Source organism: Lissotriton vulgaris, chromosome 6 (genome assembly GCF_964263255.1).
Source record: "Lissotriton vulgaris chromosome 6, aLisVul1.2, whole genome shotgun sequence".
NCBI classification, from domain to species: Eukaryota; Metazoa; Chordata; class Amphibia; order Caudata; family Salamandridae; genus Lissotriton; species Lissotriton vulgaris.
This window is the reverse complement of record NC_141694.1, coordinates 696,647,896-696,667,462: the sequence shown is the minus strand read 5'-3', so window position 1 is coordinate 696,667,462 and position 19,567 is coordinate 696,647,896. Positions and strand designations below refer to the sequence as shown.

General features: G+C 42.8%; 1 protein-coding gene across 1 annotated transcript in view; it reads left to right on the top strand.

Moving 5' to 3' along the window:
- The window catches only part of LOC147707857 (uncharacterized), a 910,329-nt gene that overhangs the window by 661,333 nt on the left and 229,429 nt on the right, over window positions 1–19,567 (top strand). Inside the window, exon 40 of the mRNA XM_086925682.1 lies at window positions 10,033–10,200. Within this exon, the coding sequence (XP_086781808.1) occupies window positions 10,033–10,200 (168 nt within the window). The remainder of the gene's footprint in view (window positions 1–10,032; window positions 10,201–19,567) is intronic.

Here is a 19,567-nt window from a genome sequence, read left to right as displayed (position 1 = left end):
GACCCCCTTTCAATGGTAGACAAATTACTCTGGGTGTTCGATACACCCGAACCACTTAAGTCCTCTGGACATAAGATTTCATCCGGTTGCGCGCGCTCACAACCTTCCCCCAATCACACTACAGGCATTCAACTCCGCTTGACATTACAACACTGGAACAACATAAAACACCGCAATCTTACAACGCATGACCCTTATACTCACTCTCGACCGACTCTGCTGCTTTTCCCTCAACACACCGTCAGCACCGTCTTCGGCTGCAATTCTTCTTCTGGTCGTCGATGACTAGGGACCTTGGGGTAAACTAAACCTGGCCTAGGTCGTCTTCCTCAAGAAGATAACCATCATTTCTCTGCTACCAACTGCGGGGAATGAGATTTTGATATCAATTTATGATTAATTTAATAACGTATCTCATTCATCTATTTTGGACCGCTAGTATCTGTCATTGAGTAAAAGACAACCCCTGTATAGGTTTAGACAAACCCCATTAACGGACGCCACTCTGAAGAACCACTTACAACTGATAAAGTTTAAAAGTTTTATATAAAGTCAAAGTTAAATGCAAATACAATCCTCTCGGGATCAAAGTATACAAAAGAATACAAAATCAATTCCACATTCAGCAATTTAAAGCTTCGATGTGAAGTGGTTCCTTGGCGTCGTCTGCAGAAAGAGAAAAAATATCACGTTAAATCTGTCCCTACTCTATGCTATGTGACATCCCTACTTCGCAAGTTCCTAACCTAAAAAGGTGTCAGCAGTTTGACTCCCAAAGAAGTTCAAACTCTCTTAGCCTCTAAAGGTAACTTAAGTTTAAGAAGCAGTACCCTTTCTGCCTACCCATCCGCTCTTCTTAAGGGTCCTCGGCCTACTGCTCTCTTGCGCTCTGATCTCTCTCAGCACATCTGCTCAAGTCATCTATGCTTCGCCCTTCTCTCTCTCCCTGAGCTCCCTGCTGGGCTATTCGCTATGGCTAATCGCTATCTTCTTCCCGGGGTGCTGTCCCTAAAATACACAATCACAGTGTGGGTGGAACGCCCCTTGACGCCCACCACGGACTTTCCCCGATGATGTCAGCTTCTGGCTTCTTCCATTGCTTCATCTCTTTCGTCGTCCGTTAAGTTGACCTTTCTTCTTTAGATGTCATCTTCATCTTCTTATTGGCAATTTCAATTGACACTTTCAGATCAGAAGTCATATGAACTTAAACAAGACTTTAACTTACAACTGCTATTCTTTGACCTTCTAGGTCCTGTGAATGGTCATTCAAAAACAAGTTCCAAATTCTTAGCGCTTCTCATCACGTTCAGGCCATAAACCTTGTCCAGCGTTGTCACCTTAAATCTAACAAGTGCTAGACTTCTTGGCTCTCACGTCCACATCAAGCTATTTACGACTCCTGTAAGTCCGCTAAATTACATACATCGGACTGTGTTCCTGCTAACCCTTGGTCAGTCAGGTTAGAATCACAAATGACCTAAACCTTTCTAACATTTCTACAAAAAAAAACCTTCTACACAGTACAACCTTTAACACACATTTATATATTCGTATTTAGCTAAAGTCTTGATTATACTCGAATACATTTTACATAGAATATAACTACATAGAGTACGAGGTTATATGCTTATTCGTTACATCGTCGTATGTATACTTTCTGCGCACTTCTCCACGTTACATTTCTCGCCGCTTCTTCATTTAACGTTTTCACACGTACATGAATTCTACTTTGCACGTTCTACATTTCGTAAGCATTTCTACATATCATCTCTACATCAGCCCACTACGTATACGGGCCTTCTAAATCTAATACATGTTCTAAAGTGAATACAGTTACATTTCCTATATTACTTTGGATTATCTCAGTTTTCTATATGCTATAAGTGTCACTTCACATTACGATATACGTTTCATTCCTACGTTTATACAATGTGCTTGTAAATACGGCCTATACATAATTTCTATTCAAATTTGCGCTCTCTCAGTAATACCACGTGAAACATGACATTGCATGGAAACGTCATATCATACTGGTGTGTATTAGTGCAAGCAACAATTATGTTTGCTTTTACTGCATATGAAAATAACATCGGGCCTGTTCATAAAGGTAAACTTACACATGTGTAAATGTACTCTTTCACTTTGTGTAGAGTTACCTCTCCACCCCTGAATTCAGGTTTAAGTTAATAATAGTAGATTTTCACATGTTGGCACAGATCTTCACCACCAGGGCGGAGATCTCCCTATCGTAAAGCATAGGGAAAAGTACAAAAAGTTTATTAAACTTAAAAAAACGAATTACTAAAATATTTTTATGTTTCGAATTCATGTGAATGATTTATATATATTTATTTAAAATTTAGACCAAAATTAAAAAAACATACTGAACTATTAACTTACTTTTGAAATAAATATTTAATTAATTTACTGATATAAAACTAAATTCATTTTTTTTAATATATATTGAAAATGAAGTAAAGTAAAATGTTGATATTTATTATGCAATAAAGGTTACTGATAATTAAATATAGAAATAATTTCCTTTCATAATTTGTTTAAATAAATATAAGTTAAATGTAATTTTAAATGAAAAAGGTATTAAAATGTGTTATAATATTTTCTATATTTCTAAACACACACACAGACATATATATATATATATATATATATATATATATATATATATATATATACACACACGCACATACATACACACACACACACTTAATTACATTTTTGCATATTTTTTAAGAAGTTTAAATAAATTACCTTAGTTTAACATTATTTCTCATTAAGTGTTGTCCAGGTGTGGTGCTGGACTTACTCCAGGTCTAAGCTACTACTGTTTTGGGTCCTTTTGGGCTGTAGTAAGTTTCGAAGTGCAGTTTATGAATATGAATGAGCTTACTCTTTTGTGGGTAGGTGCGTGTCCCTCCATAAGCCCCTCCTAATCACTCCCTTAACAAACCCAAACTTTACTCTAAACCCTTCCCATTTAGGGGCCGATTACGAGTCTGGCGGTTACTGCCAGACTTGTGGTGGGCGGTGGTGGCAGTCACCGCCCTGGGCCTGCCGACACTGCCAGGGAACCGACATTCCCTGGTGGTAGCGGGGCAGTCCAGAGGCATCTATATGCTTGGCGGGACCGTCGTGTTCCAGCCATGCATATTAGGAACTTCCTCCCCGCCAGGGTTTTCATGGCGGTTCCTCCTCCATGAAAACTCTGGCAGATAGGAAACAAAGGAGGCCCTACAGGGCCCCCTTGTTGTTCACGCCCTGTGGATAGACACAGAGGGGCACAGTATGTGCCCGCCTGTGTGCATTCACAGCAATTCCAGCACGGCATGAACTTTTCAGTCCATGTCGTGTTAGAACTGTTTTTGACGATCCCCTTGCCATGGCTATTTTATAGGCATCGCCCTGGGAACGCCATCACCCACCAATGACTAGAAAAGTCATTATATGGGAGGTGTTCTCACGGAGGCTTTGCGGTGAAGCAGTGGGGTGCTGATGATAGTGTCATGTTCACACTGCAACTCTCTTGACTCTTCAAAGTAACATGACGTCTAGGGCCAGCAGCTGCAGTAAATAATGTGTGTTTTCCATTTGCATGATTATCTCATACTGTAGATGTCACACGATAATGGCTGGCCTCATTGTGAATTTCATGGTGATGTTGAAATTGAGCCCACTTAAGGTTCCTGGAGAAATTCATATACCAAGAGATGTACAACTTGCATCTCTACCAGTGGTTTTGCCAAAGCATATACCTCTAGGTTTCGCCTGCATGAATATCTGTAGCAAAAGCAGTATGAAAAGTGGTATACTGTAGAGGTTCCATAGTCCGTAAAACCTATACCCAATGGTGCCTAACAAAGCACAGGAGGACACTTTTAACATCACAAGGACTTCAGATGAAGGCGCATGGACCCTCTCATGTGTGTCAGGCAGACGACAACAGCAAAGTCTGCCCCAGTGCAGTTGCCACTGGTCCACTGTGGCTCCTCACAGATATGTCTTCTTCAGCCTGTTAGGTTCCTGGTGCCACCCAGGGGATCAGCCTTATGATACTTGGAGAACTTTCTGTCCTTGGATTTAATGTGAAGAGGGTCCAACCTTCTCGGGTTCAAAGATGTCAAGTGCAGCATGTTCAATCTGCTCGGTAAACTTTCACAAGTCTAAATTTGGTTGGCAGGTACTCTGACAGGGAATAGAGTATTTTACTCATTTGCCCTGAAGGAGTGCAATCTATACTACGTCTGTCAGGCCACAAGGCTAATTAGCCTACAGTGGCTCAGGCAAGTAAATATATATGTTCCAATAGTTATATTTCCTACCTTGTTAGAAATCATTTAACTCTACCAACAAAAGAAGAGCTAAACCCAATACAGTACAATATCTTTTGGGGGTTTATTGACTGTAGACAAATGCTAATATTAATATTGTCATGTACCACGTCTAGGCACTATGCACCCTACCTTATGATAATACGGTAATTTTAGGGGTGACCTATTTTACTCTTAGAAGAGGATTTTAGGCCTATAATAGTTTATTTTTGCACGCCTGTCTGCCACCATATGAGCTTGGGTAACGTAGAGTGAGAAGAAGCTCCCCTCACGAAGATGTGCGCTCAATGACGTGTGGAACCGATCGTTCCTTTAAGTTTCAAAACTGGTTATAATCCCAACAATAATCCACTTTTTGTAGTACTTCAAATGTTTATTTTCATATTCCAAACATTCAAAATATTCATCTTATGATGTTTTCATCATTTTCCCAATCTTCCGAAAACCCAATGCATTTCGGGTCTAACCAAAAGGACCCTTCCTCAGGGGTCTATAAGGAAATCATACAGGACCAGGTTAGTTACCTGCGGTATAACTTGCATGTTCACAATAACATGTATGAACTAAGTGATGTCATGCAAAAAAATTGTGATTTCTCTGCAACAGGAAAGTAACAGTATGAAAGGTGAAAGTTATACCCTCAGTGTAGGAAGAGTACAAGTATGAACATTGACAGTTACATCCTCAGTGTAAGACCATTAAACCACCAAAAGAAAGCTTATGATTGTCTGACAGCATGAAAATCGGGATATAAAGTGGCTGTGATAGAGTCAGTAATCACCAAAATACACTGTGAGTTCACCGCACTACTCCGTGCAAACACCAGACATCAGTATGACGCAACAGAAAATACCAGTTAGAAATGAAATGCACTCGAAAACATGCCGCAGCCTAAAAGCATACTTTTAAACTTACTTAAAGACTGGGAACACAGCGTCTCCGTGAACGCCTCTGGAGCCATGTCAAACTAACTCACTGAACATTTAACCAATAGCGTACCAGGAACTTGCATGTGACGCTGGTCACATGACATGAGTACATCGGCTTCACGGAAATCAAACTAGCCGGAGTGTGAACAACTTGGGTTTGAATAAAGTTCAAAGTACGGCTGCCATAACAACATCATACCAAATAGAGAATGAATAAACATATGCATGCAAACAGCGCGAAATGTGTCGTAATCACAGTGAAACCAACATCAAAATAATGACATAAATAAAATGAATAAAGCGGAGAATACCAAGATTATACATTTTCATCACGAACACTCGTTGTCAAAAACATTGCAAGATCAAGTATACCATCAATATGTTGCCCAAAATTTGTGCACATCGCAAACAATTTTAAGTTGCACAATTCACATTGCAGTGAATAAAATCAACAAGTCACATTATCATCATGCTCAATAAGGGACCCTGGGTAAAGAGCAGTCCATCTGCCAATGCCATACATAATCCATAGTTTTATAAGAAGCAGGTATATTCAATCCTGTCATTCATCCCAACTGGTTGGAGGGAGTTAAGCTTCTTAATCCAAAAGAATTCTGCCTCTAATCTTTGTTTACTGGGATCCATGTCGCGGCGTTGTTTAACCACCTCTAGAATCTAGAACCATATGAGCTTGGAGCAGAAGGCGGACCAGACCCCAGTATAAACCTGTGTCAAGTTTTAAGACTCACAAAATTGAAGGCACAATGCAGCGCTAGAGTCCACATGTGCCTTTTAATTCTACATGGCATAAATGCAGTTTTTTACACCATATACAAAGGCCTTATGGTAAAATGTAATGTGCCAAATGGGTTGTAAGTCAATTTTACTTTGTTTTAGGAATCACACCACATACACTGGGCACTGGATAGCAGTATCCCTGTGTTAAAGTTCAAACTTCCCAGCTGTTGAGCCCCAAAAAGGGGTCACTTTGCAACATGCATCTTTTGACTCCAACGCTGCCATTACCACAGAAATTGCCAACAACACTGCCACCATGCAGAAATATATCTGAGAGATTCCCAGAGAAAAGGCCATGCTTACTCAGCACCACATATTTGAACGAATGTACAAGAAAAATAAGCACTATTCTCTGTATTATCAGCCCCACAGCTACTATTTTGATCACCAACCGGCAAATTGAAGAGATGCAGATTTCGAGTGTCAGACAATGCTGCTGGAGAGGCGGAGATGACCAGGGTTCTTTAAAAGAGACCGCATAACACCATCCCCTGTATCCTGCATCTTTTCCTCACTGTCATTCCCAGATATTGTCAATCCGACTGAGGAGGTGATCAGCACATGGTGCCCAACTCCTAAGCACACAAGGCAGACCACCAACCTAGCAATTATAATTGTGTGCTGTGGCATGGCTCCGAATGGAATGTGGTTATTACTGTTTTTTTAAATTAGGTATCGAGTGGTGGTAGATTGTTTATCAAGTAAGTGGGCCAGTAGAGATTAGAGAGGGCATAGGGTAGTGTTGCCTTGGTGTTGGGGAAGGAAGGTGATGTGTTTACTAGACCTGGGCAGAGTTCGCAGCGTTCCGATATGCAGAACTCTGCTAAGCGAAGTGACCAAAAAACTCCACAGCGCTACCTGGAGTTCCGTAAGCGGCAGAGTGTGATATGTCACTCTGCTTGCGCTGATTTTTGGTGCCAGGGTTTGTCTTGTGCTGCAAAATCAGCACACATGGAAATACGCACATCGCAAGATGGCGCTGCTTCTTTCTGCCGCTCGAGTTCAGGTTCGACGCGAGCGGCAGCTTCTTGAACTTGAGCTGAATGTTTCAGCATTGAGAAATCTTGCAGGGAGGTGGTCTGGAGTACGATATTCCTCGCTTGCGCTTGCCATTTTACCATTGACGAGCTACGGTAGTGGAAAATCTCCACTCCGTGCTGCTATGCATAGTTTTTGGAACTCCACACTCTAGGCAGAGTGGGGAGCGGGAAGCGGGAAGCGGAATGGAATTTCACCCCAGGCATAGTGTTTACCCCAATTTAATTAATTGAAGATGCAAGAATCTCAGAGAATGAAATGAACGTATCTCAAATATCAGAATAAGAAAATAACATAAAGGGAACGGTAAATAAAACATGGTACTGATAAGTAGTAAGAGAAGTAGATGATGCTGGCAGTGTTGCAGGAGTTTAGAAATAAGATATATATATATTGAGGTAAAAGTGGAGTACTGTAGTGAAGGGGGCGAAAGTGGAAAAACTGGGCATCTCCCCGTAATGAAAAGGAAAAAAAATAGTGCAATCTGGGATTAACATAGGATTTCCCAAAGTACAAGATTTTTCTAACAGAGGTGAATATAGGAACCGGTCATTAATCTGTTCACGATTAAGCACCCAAAACTGATTAATGATTACAATACAATCCATTGGAACTACACGGAGAGCTGGGGTTCGGTATAGTTCTGTGCAGCAGTGAAATGGGTCAGTTGGAATAATGATGAGTGTAGAATGGAACTGTCAGTCACAGAAGGAGCTGGGTTAAAGTTGAAGATTGCTTACACACCCTGAGGGTGGACCAGTTGAAGTTAGGGTGAAAGTCAGATGGTACTACCAGGCCACAGGTTAATTGTTCAATGTTTTAGATTTAAATTTGAAATCAAGATCATTTCGTAATGTTTTACTTTCAAGTAAGTTGTATTATTGCTATAGAAGAAAGTTAGGAAATAATTTGCCATATAGTGGTGTGACCGTGGCTTTAGCATCTTGACGATATAGAGTATGCGCCGTTCGGGTTCATCATCATCATCATCCTCCTTATCTTGGTTTATCTTAAGGCTTCCGTGCACATGGCCCAACTGCAATGTTCTGTTCCAAGAAACACATAAGTGTTATGAAACACACTTTATTTGGTTTTAACATTAGAGCTCCCCCACCAACAGACATCTGAAAGAGGCCTTCAACACCTCAAACATAGTGTGCCAAGTTGCATGTTGTGTTATGTGCCATGTTATGCGCACGCTCCTCATTATTTTCTGGTGCTTTTAGAGAGGTCTGTCCTGAAACATGACATCAAAGGGTATCCGAAGCTGCCTACAGAGGATGCTCACATACATGGTGCATGTAAACATTGATAATGGCAGTGCTTACCCACTTGTGATGTCATATGTGGGGGCAGCCCTCAGCTCAGTCCATGAGACATGGATGCAGATATTTCACCCACATCATTCTAAGATGTTCATTACATCTTTGTGAAATTTTCAGCGGTGCTTTTCCTAAAAGGCTTGCATTGCATGATAATTAGCAAAATAATTTTCTTTAATAATGGTAATTTTAATATGCAGAGGTATACTGAGCAAGCAGTCATGTCCTACCAGGTGAAGAGTCTCCATGGTGTGCAGAATGCAGCTATTTCTAAAGATCACAAGGTCATGACTGGAACACAGGAATCTGAATAATGGACAGGGCACTGATAATCTGTATATTGACAATGTGCTGCATTTTCCATTTATGGGACACTACTCACTGGCCCTTGGATGGACTAGGGCAATGTGCGCAACAACAGCTGGGACCAGGGGAGGCTCCTCAGTTATAGGCGAGGAGCGTTGCCGCACTGAAATGCCCCCAGAGATGAAAAATAAAATGGTAATAAAGTTAATTCATTACCATTTTTTTGTCATCTCATTCCAAATGGAGTGTCAGGACAGGGCGGGGCCTGCTGAATGGTAGCAGCAGGGAGAAGGTTGGTCTGCTTTTGCACTTATTTAAAGTACATGTCTCTTTGATCAGCTGTCTTGTGACGGCCAGCCACACACGCTCACTTTAAACCTCTCTAACCCATCTGTCTTGAAAGCAAAAGCCTCCAGTGCTCTTGTGAGTGCTGATACAGGGCGCTACCACCAATCCTAGCGCTGCTCTAATGCTGTGAGGACAGTGCCAGGATTAGTTAAGAGAGTTAGCTGGGGCCCTAGAGTCACAAGGAAAAAGACCGGAGTGAGGATGCAGCAGCAACCACGGTAAGAATATTATTTTATCTACGTAAATGTTTTTATTTTATGAAACCACCCACCCACTAGCCAATTGCCCACCCCTCCACTCACCGAAGTTGGCAGCCGCTACTCTTTGGACCACTGCAATACATAAACAAAATACAAGGCTCATCAATTGTATTCATCAGCATGACGTAGGGCAGTGGTTTTGAAGGTGTGGGCTTGTTAATTAATACACTATGCAACGAAAAAGCCAGTCACAAAACACAAATACAGTCCTCTAAGTAATTTACTAAGGCAGTCTAGATATCAAGGTTTGCCTATATCTTATCTCTGATGGGAGGCAAGATATGCTGTATGATATACAAATCGAGCTGGTTGGGAGGCAGGACTGGAGACTTGTTCAAAAGATGTAGTCTAGTCCTGGAACTCCTTGATCATCTTCTTTTCAATCTAGGACTGGGTATAGTCCATTAGTGCTGGGCCTCTTGGCACATCTGACCAGAATTGTATTCTGGACAAGGGCAATATCGCGCCCTTTGAGACCTGCGTCCATATTGGTGCCTGAGAGTATTTGTGCGTGCTCGTCAAGACTAGGCTTTGTAGGCTTGTTTGGTTTACAGTGCCCACTTGTACTTATGTTGTGTTCCTCTTGGTGATCAAGTGTTGTTTATCATGGTCATGTGGTGCTGCTGTCCCTTGATGGTGTTTTCATGTGATCTACTTTGTGTTTTTCCGCTTCTTGGGGTAGACTGCAGAACTTAGCCACGAACTGGTCCTGGAAGTCACAGCCTTGCGCACCAAGCTTTCTGATGTGGAGGAAGAACATCTCCACCTCAAAGAAAGGGTGAAGAAAGAAGTGCAAGACGAATATGAAACATTAGTGAGGACACTGTTTGGGATTTGCATAAATCTGAAAGTAAGTGTAAATCTGGTAACATTTAAATGTGTTATTAAAATTCATGAATTCTTTGGGGTCCCTTTCAATTTACTCAAAGTATGGAAAAATAAAGTAGCACCGTCATTGCTGAGATAAAAATATACACCATAGTTGAAGGTATAAAAAGTGATGCGAGGACAGCTGCAGATAGCATTTAAACTTTTATTGCCGTATCACAAGTTGTGGTATTGAACCTGCGGGTCCACAAACTCCTGACCTAAATATTTTGGGCCTGAAGTCAAGGACATTTCTTTGCTGCTGCAGGATCAGAGGATCAGAGCATCATTACAGCCTGTCCCCCTTCTGCACCACAGAAGCTAACAATGTAACACTGGTCAAAGTCTTCACCTCATTATTACTAATTGTATCGCCTATATGCAACAATAAGCAACAGAAAGGGGGCCAGACAACCTTTGCAAAGGGCCTTTTACTGTTCTACAGCAGGTGGCACTGTGCTTTTAGTAAGTTTTTATCGGTTTGAGCTATATGTTTTTGTTAAAATCTGTAGCTTATGCAGTTGAAGATGGATTATGTGGCAAATCCATAATTATGTGAAAAATGCCCCAGCCGCAAAATCACAAAATTCCATTGGCCCTGCATTTATTAAACAACATAACCTCTACAAACTGGTCCCCTTTACTAAATGTAAAAAATGACCCAAGAAAGCATGGAAGACACTAACGCGGGATAACTGCAGTATTAGGTAAGTAATTTATTTAGTTTCTTCTAAGCGTCTGAATCGGTATTTTTCTACTTATTTCATCTTCTTTTTTGTCCTAACTACAACAATCACATCTGTGCTTCAAATTTTCCCCTAGTTCATCACAACTAAATGAATAACTACGTTGATCTCTGTTAGAAATGGGGGTCTCTAGTTGGCAGAGGTAGGTACCTTTCCAAATAGGGACCCTTGCTTCTAAACAGGGTAAGGGGGATACACTCTTTAGACCCTTGATCATGCCCCTCAGGGTTCGGTTGAATCTCTCAACCAACCCATTCCCTTGAGGATGATAAGGAGTGGTGAACTTGTATGCCACACCGCACTCCTCCCACAAAGATGTCATGTATTTCAAAATGAAATTTTGTACCGTGGTTAGAGGCTACCTGTCTAGGGAACGCCACATGGGAAAAGAGCCCCATCAATGCACGGCATACCAAGGGGCTGTGATTGTCCGGAGAGGGACAGCTTCTGGGTACCAGGTGGCATGGTCCATGAAGACAAAGATAAACTTGTTGCCTAAAGCTGTCTTGGGTTCCAGTAGCCCTACAATGTCAATTCCCACCCTCTCAAAAGGGGTGCTCAACACAGGAAAGGGCTGGAGGGGAGCCTTACACTTTCCTCCACTCTTGCCACTTGCCTGGCAGGTTGGGCAAGATCTACAGTCTGTGCCAACGTGCCTTCTGATTTGGGGCCAGAAAAAGTGGGTTACAAGTTTCTGAAAGGTCTTGTCACATCCCAAATGTCTGGCTAGAGGCACGTCATGAGGCAGACCCAATAGGAAGGCCCTAAAGCGCTCGAGTACTACCAGCACATGGGCTGCACCGGGCTCAGCGACCTTAGGCTCACTATAGAACAATCCATCCTCCCAGTAAATCAGATGGGATCCAAACTGTTCACCGGCTGCCTGGTTTGTAGCATGGTGCCGCAAACCAACATGAGTAGGGCACGCCATCTGCGCTCTGCAGAACTCCTCCCTGGCCTGTTTGCCACTGTCGCATGCAGCCTTGGGGAGAGGAGGAACAGGACTACTGGTCCCAGCCCCCTACGCAGCCGTCGCAGCCAACGTCTTTTTGCCTGCGCCTGGTGGCGTCTCAAAGCTGCCTGCGGGCTCCTGCAGCTCAGGAATCCCATTTGGCCTCCGTCGCCTTCAGTCTTGGGGGAGAGGAGGACCAGGACTACCGGTCTCAGCCTCCTACTCAGCCGTCACTGCCAACCTCATTGTGCCTGCACCTGGGGGCGCCTCAAAGCTGACCGAGGGCTCCAGCAGCGCAGGAAGCCCGTTTTGCCACCGTCGCCTGCAGCCTTGGGGGAGAGGAGGACCAGGACTACTGGTCCCAGCCCCCTATGTGGTTGTCGCCGCTAACGTAATTTTGCCAGCGCCTGGAGGCACCTCTAAGCTGACCGTGGGCTCCCGCAGCTCGGGACATGTTCAGGCTTGCCCGTAGAAGGCTGGGCTGGGCGACCCTCATAACGTCTTTGATCCAGGAAGCTTGGAAATAAGACTTTGTTCTTTTGTATCGTTAACACTCACTGTTTCTATTATTGATACCGGGCCCTCTCCTCATGGAGCCTACCTTCGACTCTCTGACGAATATAGTCCTAGGGGTTGGGTTGCACCAATAGGCGTGTATACACCTTGCATGTTGCCATTGTTTCAAGTATACTCAACTGCCACTTTGCCCTGTTTCAAGTATACTCAACTGCCACTTTGCACCGTGCTCTTCTTCCCTTTTCCTGTATTATCGACCACCACATCCATAATGTGAAAGACGAAGGCTACCGATGGGCTTATAGTTCCCACTAAACAAAAAAAGAACAGTTAAATCTTCAGGTGGGAACTGTGTAATTGATCGCATTGATAATGTAATCACCAAATGCGAGTACCAGTTACAATCTGAACCACTGGCACTTCAGAACACTATAACCATCCCGGACCCCACTCAAGTGGGCACTTCCAAATCTATCTTACAACCTCGCATACCTAATATGTTTCGAAAGGCAGCTAAATAGCCTTTGGACAAGATGGTAATGATGGGGAATTCTTCTAGTCCGGAGGCATCGGGATTATCTCATCCATCAATACCAGCAGTAGTTGTCCACTGTAAGAACTGATTTTTGCCATTGCTGGACTTGCCCGATGGGTCTATAGATGGGACTGTAGAGGGTATAGCAACCCCTGCTTCCCCTGTATCGTACTCTCCCAAACCCTCTCAGGGGACTGTACCATCTGATCCCGAATTAGAAATAAGCTGGGAATGTACAATTCTAGTTAATGAATTAAGGATTGAAGTGGAGGGATTAAAAACTGCCATATCTAATTTGGTCCTCATTATAAATAAGTTAAAGTGTGTAAATAACATTGATACTTCTATTACACTGAACAGCCGGTGCACACAGACCACCCAACCTGCCCAGTCTATTCAACAGTTAAGTACGCATTAATCTGTATCCCAACCTTTTGCTCATGACCAACAGGGGGCCCTGAGCCCAAAAAAGATAGGGAACACAGACAAGGAGAGCTCTGCCTATCAAGCCCAAACCCCAGTACCCTTTGAATACTCAGTATAACCAATGTTACTTAAATAATTCCAGAATGCCTAACCTTCATCACCTACAACCCTCCTTTACCCCAGTTACCCCTAATGGAGGACTGAACCCGAAAACTCGTTCCTACATCAGAAATAGGCCCTTTACTCAGAGAAATAAAGTAATTATGATAAATGTACCAAAACTACCTTCACCTGTGAAGTTCGAACCCGAAGACTGTCTTATAAATAAGACCATTTACTGGATAAGACATACCAGAGGGTGCCGCTCGATCATTAGAGAAGATATTCTCCACACCCACAGGTCTTCCACCATGAATACTATGTTTGATTTGATTGAAGTATCTCTAAAGGTTTAAAAGAAGCTAGGATGGTGGTTGATTTAGTGGCACTACACTTTAGGACAGATCCTTTAAACAATTCCCACATCAAATTCAAGTATTGCAGAATGGGATACGATTTAAGGCAGGGTCATACATCTAGGGTAGGGCTTCCATCTCCAGTACGAGATGTAGATTACCTCAGTAACACCAATAATCTTACCTGCCTTACATATGTACCCTCATGCACAATACTCTCAGAGGCTGATAATAATAGGGAGTCTCCCGTAGCAATTCTACATCCTGGGCAAGTAATGATGTATCCTCCTTTAGTATTTCTGGTGTAACTGAGGTTGCGTACCCTTTACTAAATTCCTCTTCCATTGGTTTGCCTAATCCAACCATTGACAATGGGCATTTCACCAAGCATAGAATCCTGCAGCGGACCAACTATATCTAAAAATGAGGCCAACAAAGGCTTAAATATAATATCCTGGAATCTGGTGGGAATACATTCTAATTTGCAAGACCCAGAATGGAACCTGTTTGTTGGATCTAATGACATTTGCATTTTCCAGGAAACTTGGGCAGTGGCTAAGTTGCACATAAATGGCCATACGATCTACAGTGTGGAAGCAAAACCACCCAAACAAATGGGCAGAGCGAGTGGGGGACTGATAATATTCGTGAAGAATACTATAGCGTGTAAATATAAACAGGTGATAATACAATCTCAAGATATACTAAGGATTCAGCTCACTTTTCCAACAAATCTTAACCTAACTATACTTAATATCTATGCTAGGTCTGAAACTTATAATAATGAATCTGCCATATTATCACAGCTAGATGAGCTTCTGGGGGTATACCAACTCAACTCTAAGATCATAGTTGCAGGGGACTTTAATACCACCTTTGAACCCTCCCCCATATTGAGTATTCTATTGGAGGAGGAGAATGAGATATGGGGCACAGCGAGTTTAGCACCGGTTAAAAATTGCTATAGAGCAACGGCTGTGTCCCTGCAGATTGCATCACTGGTTGCAGGCAGGAGTCTGAGGGATTGTAATGGAAGGACCCTATCTGACAGGAGCATGAAAACCACCTTCAAACGTGGCACCAGCACAAGTGTCATTGATTAGATCCTTGTTGATTTTAGAATTTGGTCACTAGTTGAGGATATGCTGATTTCCCCAGGGTCAGACAGCGACCACAATCCCTTGCTGTTAAAAATGAGGGGCTCCGCACTGGACAGACAGCCATCTGGCTTTCTGTCCGGGGTGGATGAACCTCTTGTAACCAATAATAGCAGAAGAGTTACTTGGCCTAACGTACTCGCTGACCCACTTTTATACACCAGGATCTATGAACTATTTGTACATTTTATATCTGGTTTCTCCAGTAGCCTGGACTGTGAACATCTAGGTGGACTAGCCTCGATGCTCCGCGTACACAATGATTTTTTTTAAGCATTGCAAGCAGTGTTTACAAAAGGAAGCTCAGGTGGTAGATCTGCTAGCAAAATAATTAATAGTTGGTTCAACTTGAATATAAAGCAGCTAAGAGGGCCCTTCAGGTAGCTATTAAGGATCACAACCAGCCAGGGGTTGTCCAGGCACGTAATAATTACAAAACTGTAATAACAAAAGCAAAACGAGAATTTGTGGATAGAAACTGGCAGGACTTGGTACTAGCAGCCAATTGTAAAGATACCCACCTGTTCTGGCATATCCTTGCAAGGGGTAATACGGATATCTCAAACACTTCTAGTTACCACATTCAGATGAATGTTTGGGTCGAGCACTTTACCACATTATATTCAAAGAATCCAGAAGCTGATTGCATACACAGCACAAGCACTGAACAAACTATTTTGAACATTCTCCCCACTATGCCCACAACCAACACAGTACTAGTTTTTAGTTTGGATGAGACTGTGCTAGCAATAAATAGACTTAAGGCAGGAAAGACCTCTGGCCCTGACCAAATACCGGGCGACCTTTATACATCAGAGCCTATGGTATGGCCACCTACATAAACACCTTAACAAACTGCATATCGGCTGGTGGGACTATTCCTCCAACATAATCACCATACATAAGAAGGCTGACACTTCTGTCCCAACTATAGGCCAATAAGTTTAATAGATAATTTGCAAAAAATCTTCACCCGCCAAGTTCTGAATAAACTCCAGAGCGGGATGGAGGAGAAGATGTTGCTGTCCTCCTACCAAACGGGCTTCCGCTCCAAAATTGGCACCTGTGACCCGGCTTTAAGATTTACTCTGCTGACCAGGAAGTATGTGCTATTGAGAAGACAAAAGTTTTTCATTGTATTTGTCAACTTAAGAGCTGTATTCGACTTAGTGCCACGCAAACTGTTGTGGAAAGTAATGCTTGACATAGGGACCCCAATTGACCTGGTGACATTGATAGCCAGACTCCACGAGAATAAGTATGCAAAGGTCAGATGGGGAACATGAGGCAAATTAAGTGATAAAATACCCAGACAGCCTGGGGTGCGCCAGGGATGCATGCTTGCTCCTACACTATTTTCCTTGTTTATTAATGATGTGGCCAGTATCTTACTGGACTGCTGGAACGACTCCCCTGTCATGAATGGCACTACATCCCAATCCTGCTCTTTGCAAATGATTCCTTACTTATTTCCACAACCCCAATGGGCTTGCAAATCCTAGTGGATACGTTTTTAGACTTCTGCAGGAGCTGGAGTTTGGAACTAAATGTTGCCAAAACCAAATTTATGGTATTCGGGAAAACCAAGGGAAAAATCAAGAGATGTTAGATTCGCACTGGAACCTTTAGAGCGGGTGAAAAGCTTTGACTATTTGAGGATAAGATTGAGCGAAATATTAGGCTTACAGCAACAACTGGAAAAATACCATTTAACTCTCGTTTATAGGTCAAACTCCATACTGAGACACTATAGGCAGTCTTATACTCGAACACTGACTCCAGCTGTTGAAGTGTATCAAGCAAAAGCTCAGAGTGGTGCTCTGTATGGAGCAGAGATATGGGGGTATAGCAACACAAACAAACTGAAGATATCTGAAAATATCTTTGCTAGATCACTCATCTCAGTACCTATTACCACTCCCCTAATTCCACTGTTTTTCGACCTTAGGACGAAAAGAATCAGCGATATGGTGTCACTGAAACCTTTACTGTACTGGCTGCACATGTGGACAACACTGCAACTTTCTGATTATTGCAACTCCCTAAAGGAGGTCTTGCAGATGAGTGGTGCTAAAAGCCTCCCTTGGTATAAGCATGTTGCGAGTTGGTTTACAACTCTCGGTATGACAGAATCATTGGAACACCCAGAGAAGGCAAATAAAGAAGATTGATCAAAGTTGAAGATTAGGTATTGGGCGGCCGTGGAAGAACGTTATGCCACTCGGTCAGCAAATGGCCAATGAACTTAAAAATGTTTTTGTGCTAAGCCATGCCCTTCCTTTGATCCCTTCCTGGACCAAATCACACCACCCACTTGCAAAATGTTTATATGTTAGATCTAGGTATGGTAACCTCCTATTACGGTTTCCCAGCAACCGGACCGCAGGACTATCTTACTCTGTCCCACATGTACCAAAACTTTGGAGACAGAAGAGCACATCCTCTTCTGCATAAAATATCAAAAGATCCGTAGGAGATGGTTACTACCGGCCTGCTTTAACATTGGAGGCAGGCAATCCTGAAAACTGATACCGCAGGACTAATAGTTTATGTGTTCATTTGTTTCCTATTCTCATTCTGGATCAAATGAGAAAAGCTTCTGCACATAACTGGAGCCAATCGTTAATATCAAAATTAAACACTTGTGATTCTGAAAATTGATTTATTAGCATAAATTAATTGAAACTGTTTATCATTGTTACCTTAGGGTTCTGCTTTTTAAATGGATGTTGATTTACATGATTTACATGTTATTAGATGGCAACTGTTTTTAGAAATTTAGCTATGCCCTTTTTAGGTCTCGCCTAGCAGGGCGCATGCGCTGCAAGGCAAAAGACCTTTAGTAATCGCTTCGGTTTTTGTCTTAAAAATGTGCACGCCTTCCATTGCCCTCAATGGCAATGCGTGCACGTTTGGCGATTCCCTTGCGAGAGCGAGCTCAATACCATATGTTTGTAATTAACTTACAAACACATGGTGCCCCTGGCTCGCTCCCGCAAGGAAAACGCTTTCACTTTTGCCGACACTTTCTTAGGGTCGCACGCATGTTAGTATTGTTGGCGCCATATTCTACATGACCGCTTGGGGGCACTATTGCCTTTTAAAAGAAGTATAGAACATACCCTGTGAAGGTGCTTTAAACTAGAATCTAGTTACTAGTAGACCTTCCTTCACAACAACCAGGGGTAATGATGGTCAATGTACCATCACACTCGCCTCTCACAAAATTTCCCATAGAATGCTCTCCCCGGCAATGATTACTGCCTTTTATATTGAACCTTCTTCTGAAAGTATTATTTATTTAAAATAGCAAACCACCTGGTTTTAATGCACATGATGGTTATCTAATTGTCTTCTCCAGCAGACAGTGCCCCTGTAAATATGAGGTCTGACCAGCAGGCATGTGAGCATCTCTTCATACGTACGCCACACCAAACTCATTGGAATAATGTGTTTTCAGCCAACAATACCGTCCGAGCACGCCGAGGCTTGACGTTTAACTGTCACAGTAATAGTTTGGGACTACAAATACCAACATGCACTGTAGTGCCTTTTCTTAAAGAAACACAAATTGACTGCACGTTCTCTTATGACATGGGGCCAGTTGACACTTGTTAGTTGTAACTTTTCTTTTACTAAGGCTCGTCCACATTCAACGCCCCGAGAAAGAAAGTAACAGGGAGGGGCCGGGGTTGATTGTAGACGTTGCTCTTTAAACGGTGTCTCGCTGCTTTATCACAGCATGTTATTTGAGCAAGTTTGCATTCTACGTTTTGTTGTCAGGTTTGCGCGATGCAGCGAGCACTTTTTGTTTCGCAGTTTATGTAGCACAAACTCGACCCGAAGGTATCAGCGCGCTTTACGTGAGCGCCCGTTGCATTACAGACGGACACATTCATGTAAGCACCGGGTAATTAAGTGATTTGCGCCGAATCACAGGGCGTTTGAATCTCTGCAGACTCGAATCTAGCTCCCCCGCTTCAAAGTCGCCTGCACTATCCGTCAAACCACATCCGCTCACCTTTGCTCTACTTGATTTCCATACTTTTAAGGCAGTGATATAGGACGCAACTACACGAACATTTTCAATAGTCGTTGCATGCAGTCCCTGGCCAAGGAGGCCCCCGAAGGGCTTTTTTTTTTCTCCGCCTGGGTAGAAAATCAAAGTCATCGTTCAACCCAGTTTACGTTGACAATCCATTCCGAGGGAATACGGCGCTGCTCGTACACCGAAAGCACATAGGCGCTTCAGGTTTATGACGTGCTTAACTATGCAGTTACTAATGTCTCTGAATCATACTTTAAAATACCTTACCACCCTTTCTGTGCTTTCGCCTTATGTACTGACTCTTTACCATACCTGCAAACTCACAAAATCACTTCACTGTGTGGGGAAGAGGCGGTGATAGGTGTGAGAGCTTCTAAGAGGCACTCTGCCCCTCACCAAACACAAGAACAGCAGCCGCAGTCGGTAGTCTGAGTACCTGCCGGGTGGTGACGTGGGGAGAGGGATGGGCAGGGTGGGGGGTAGTAATCTATGGATTACGGAGCTTTACAGGTAAG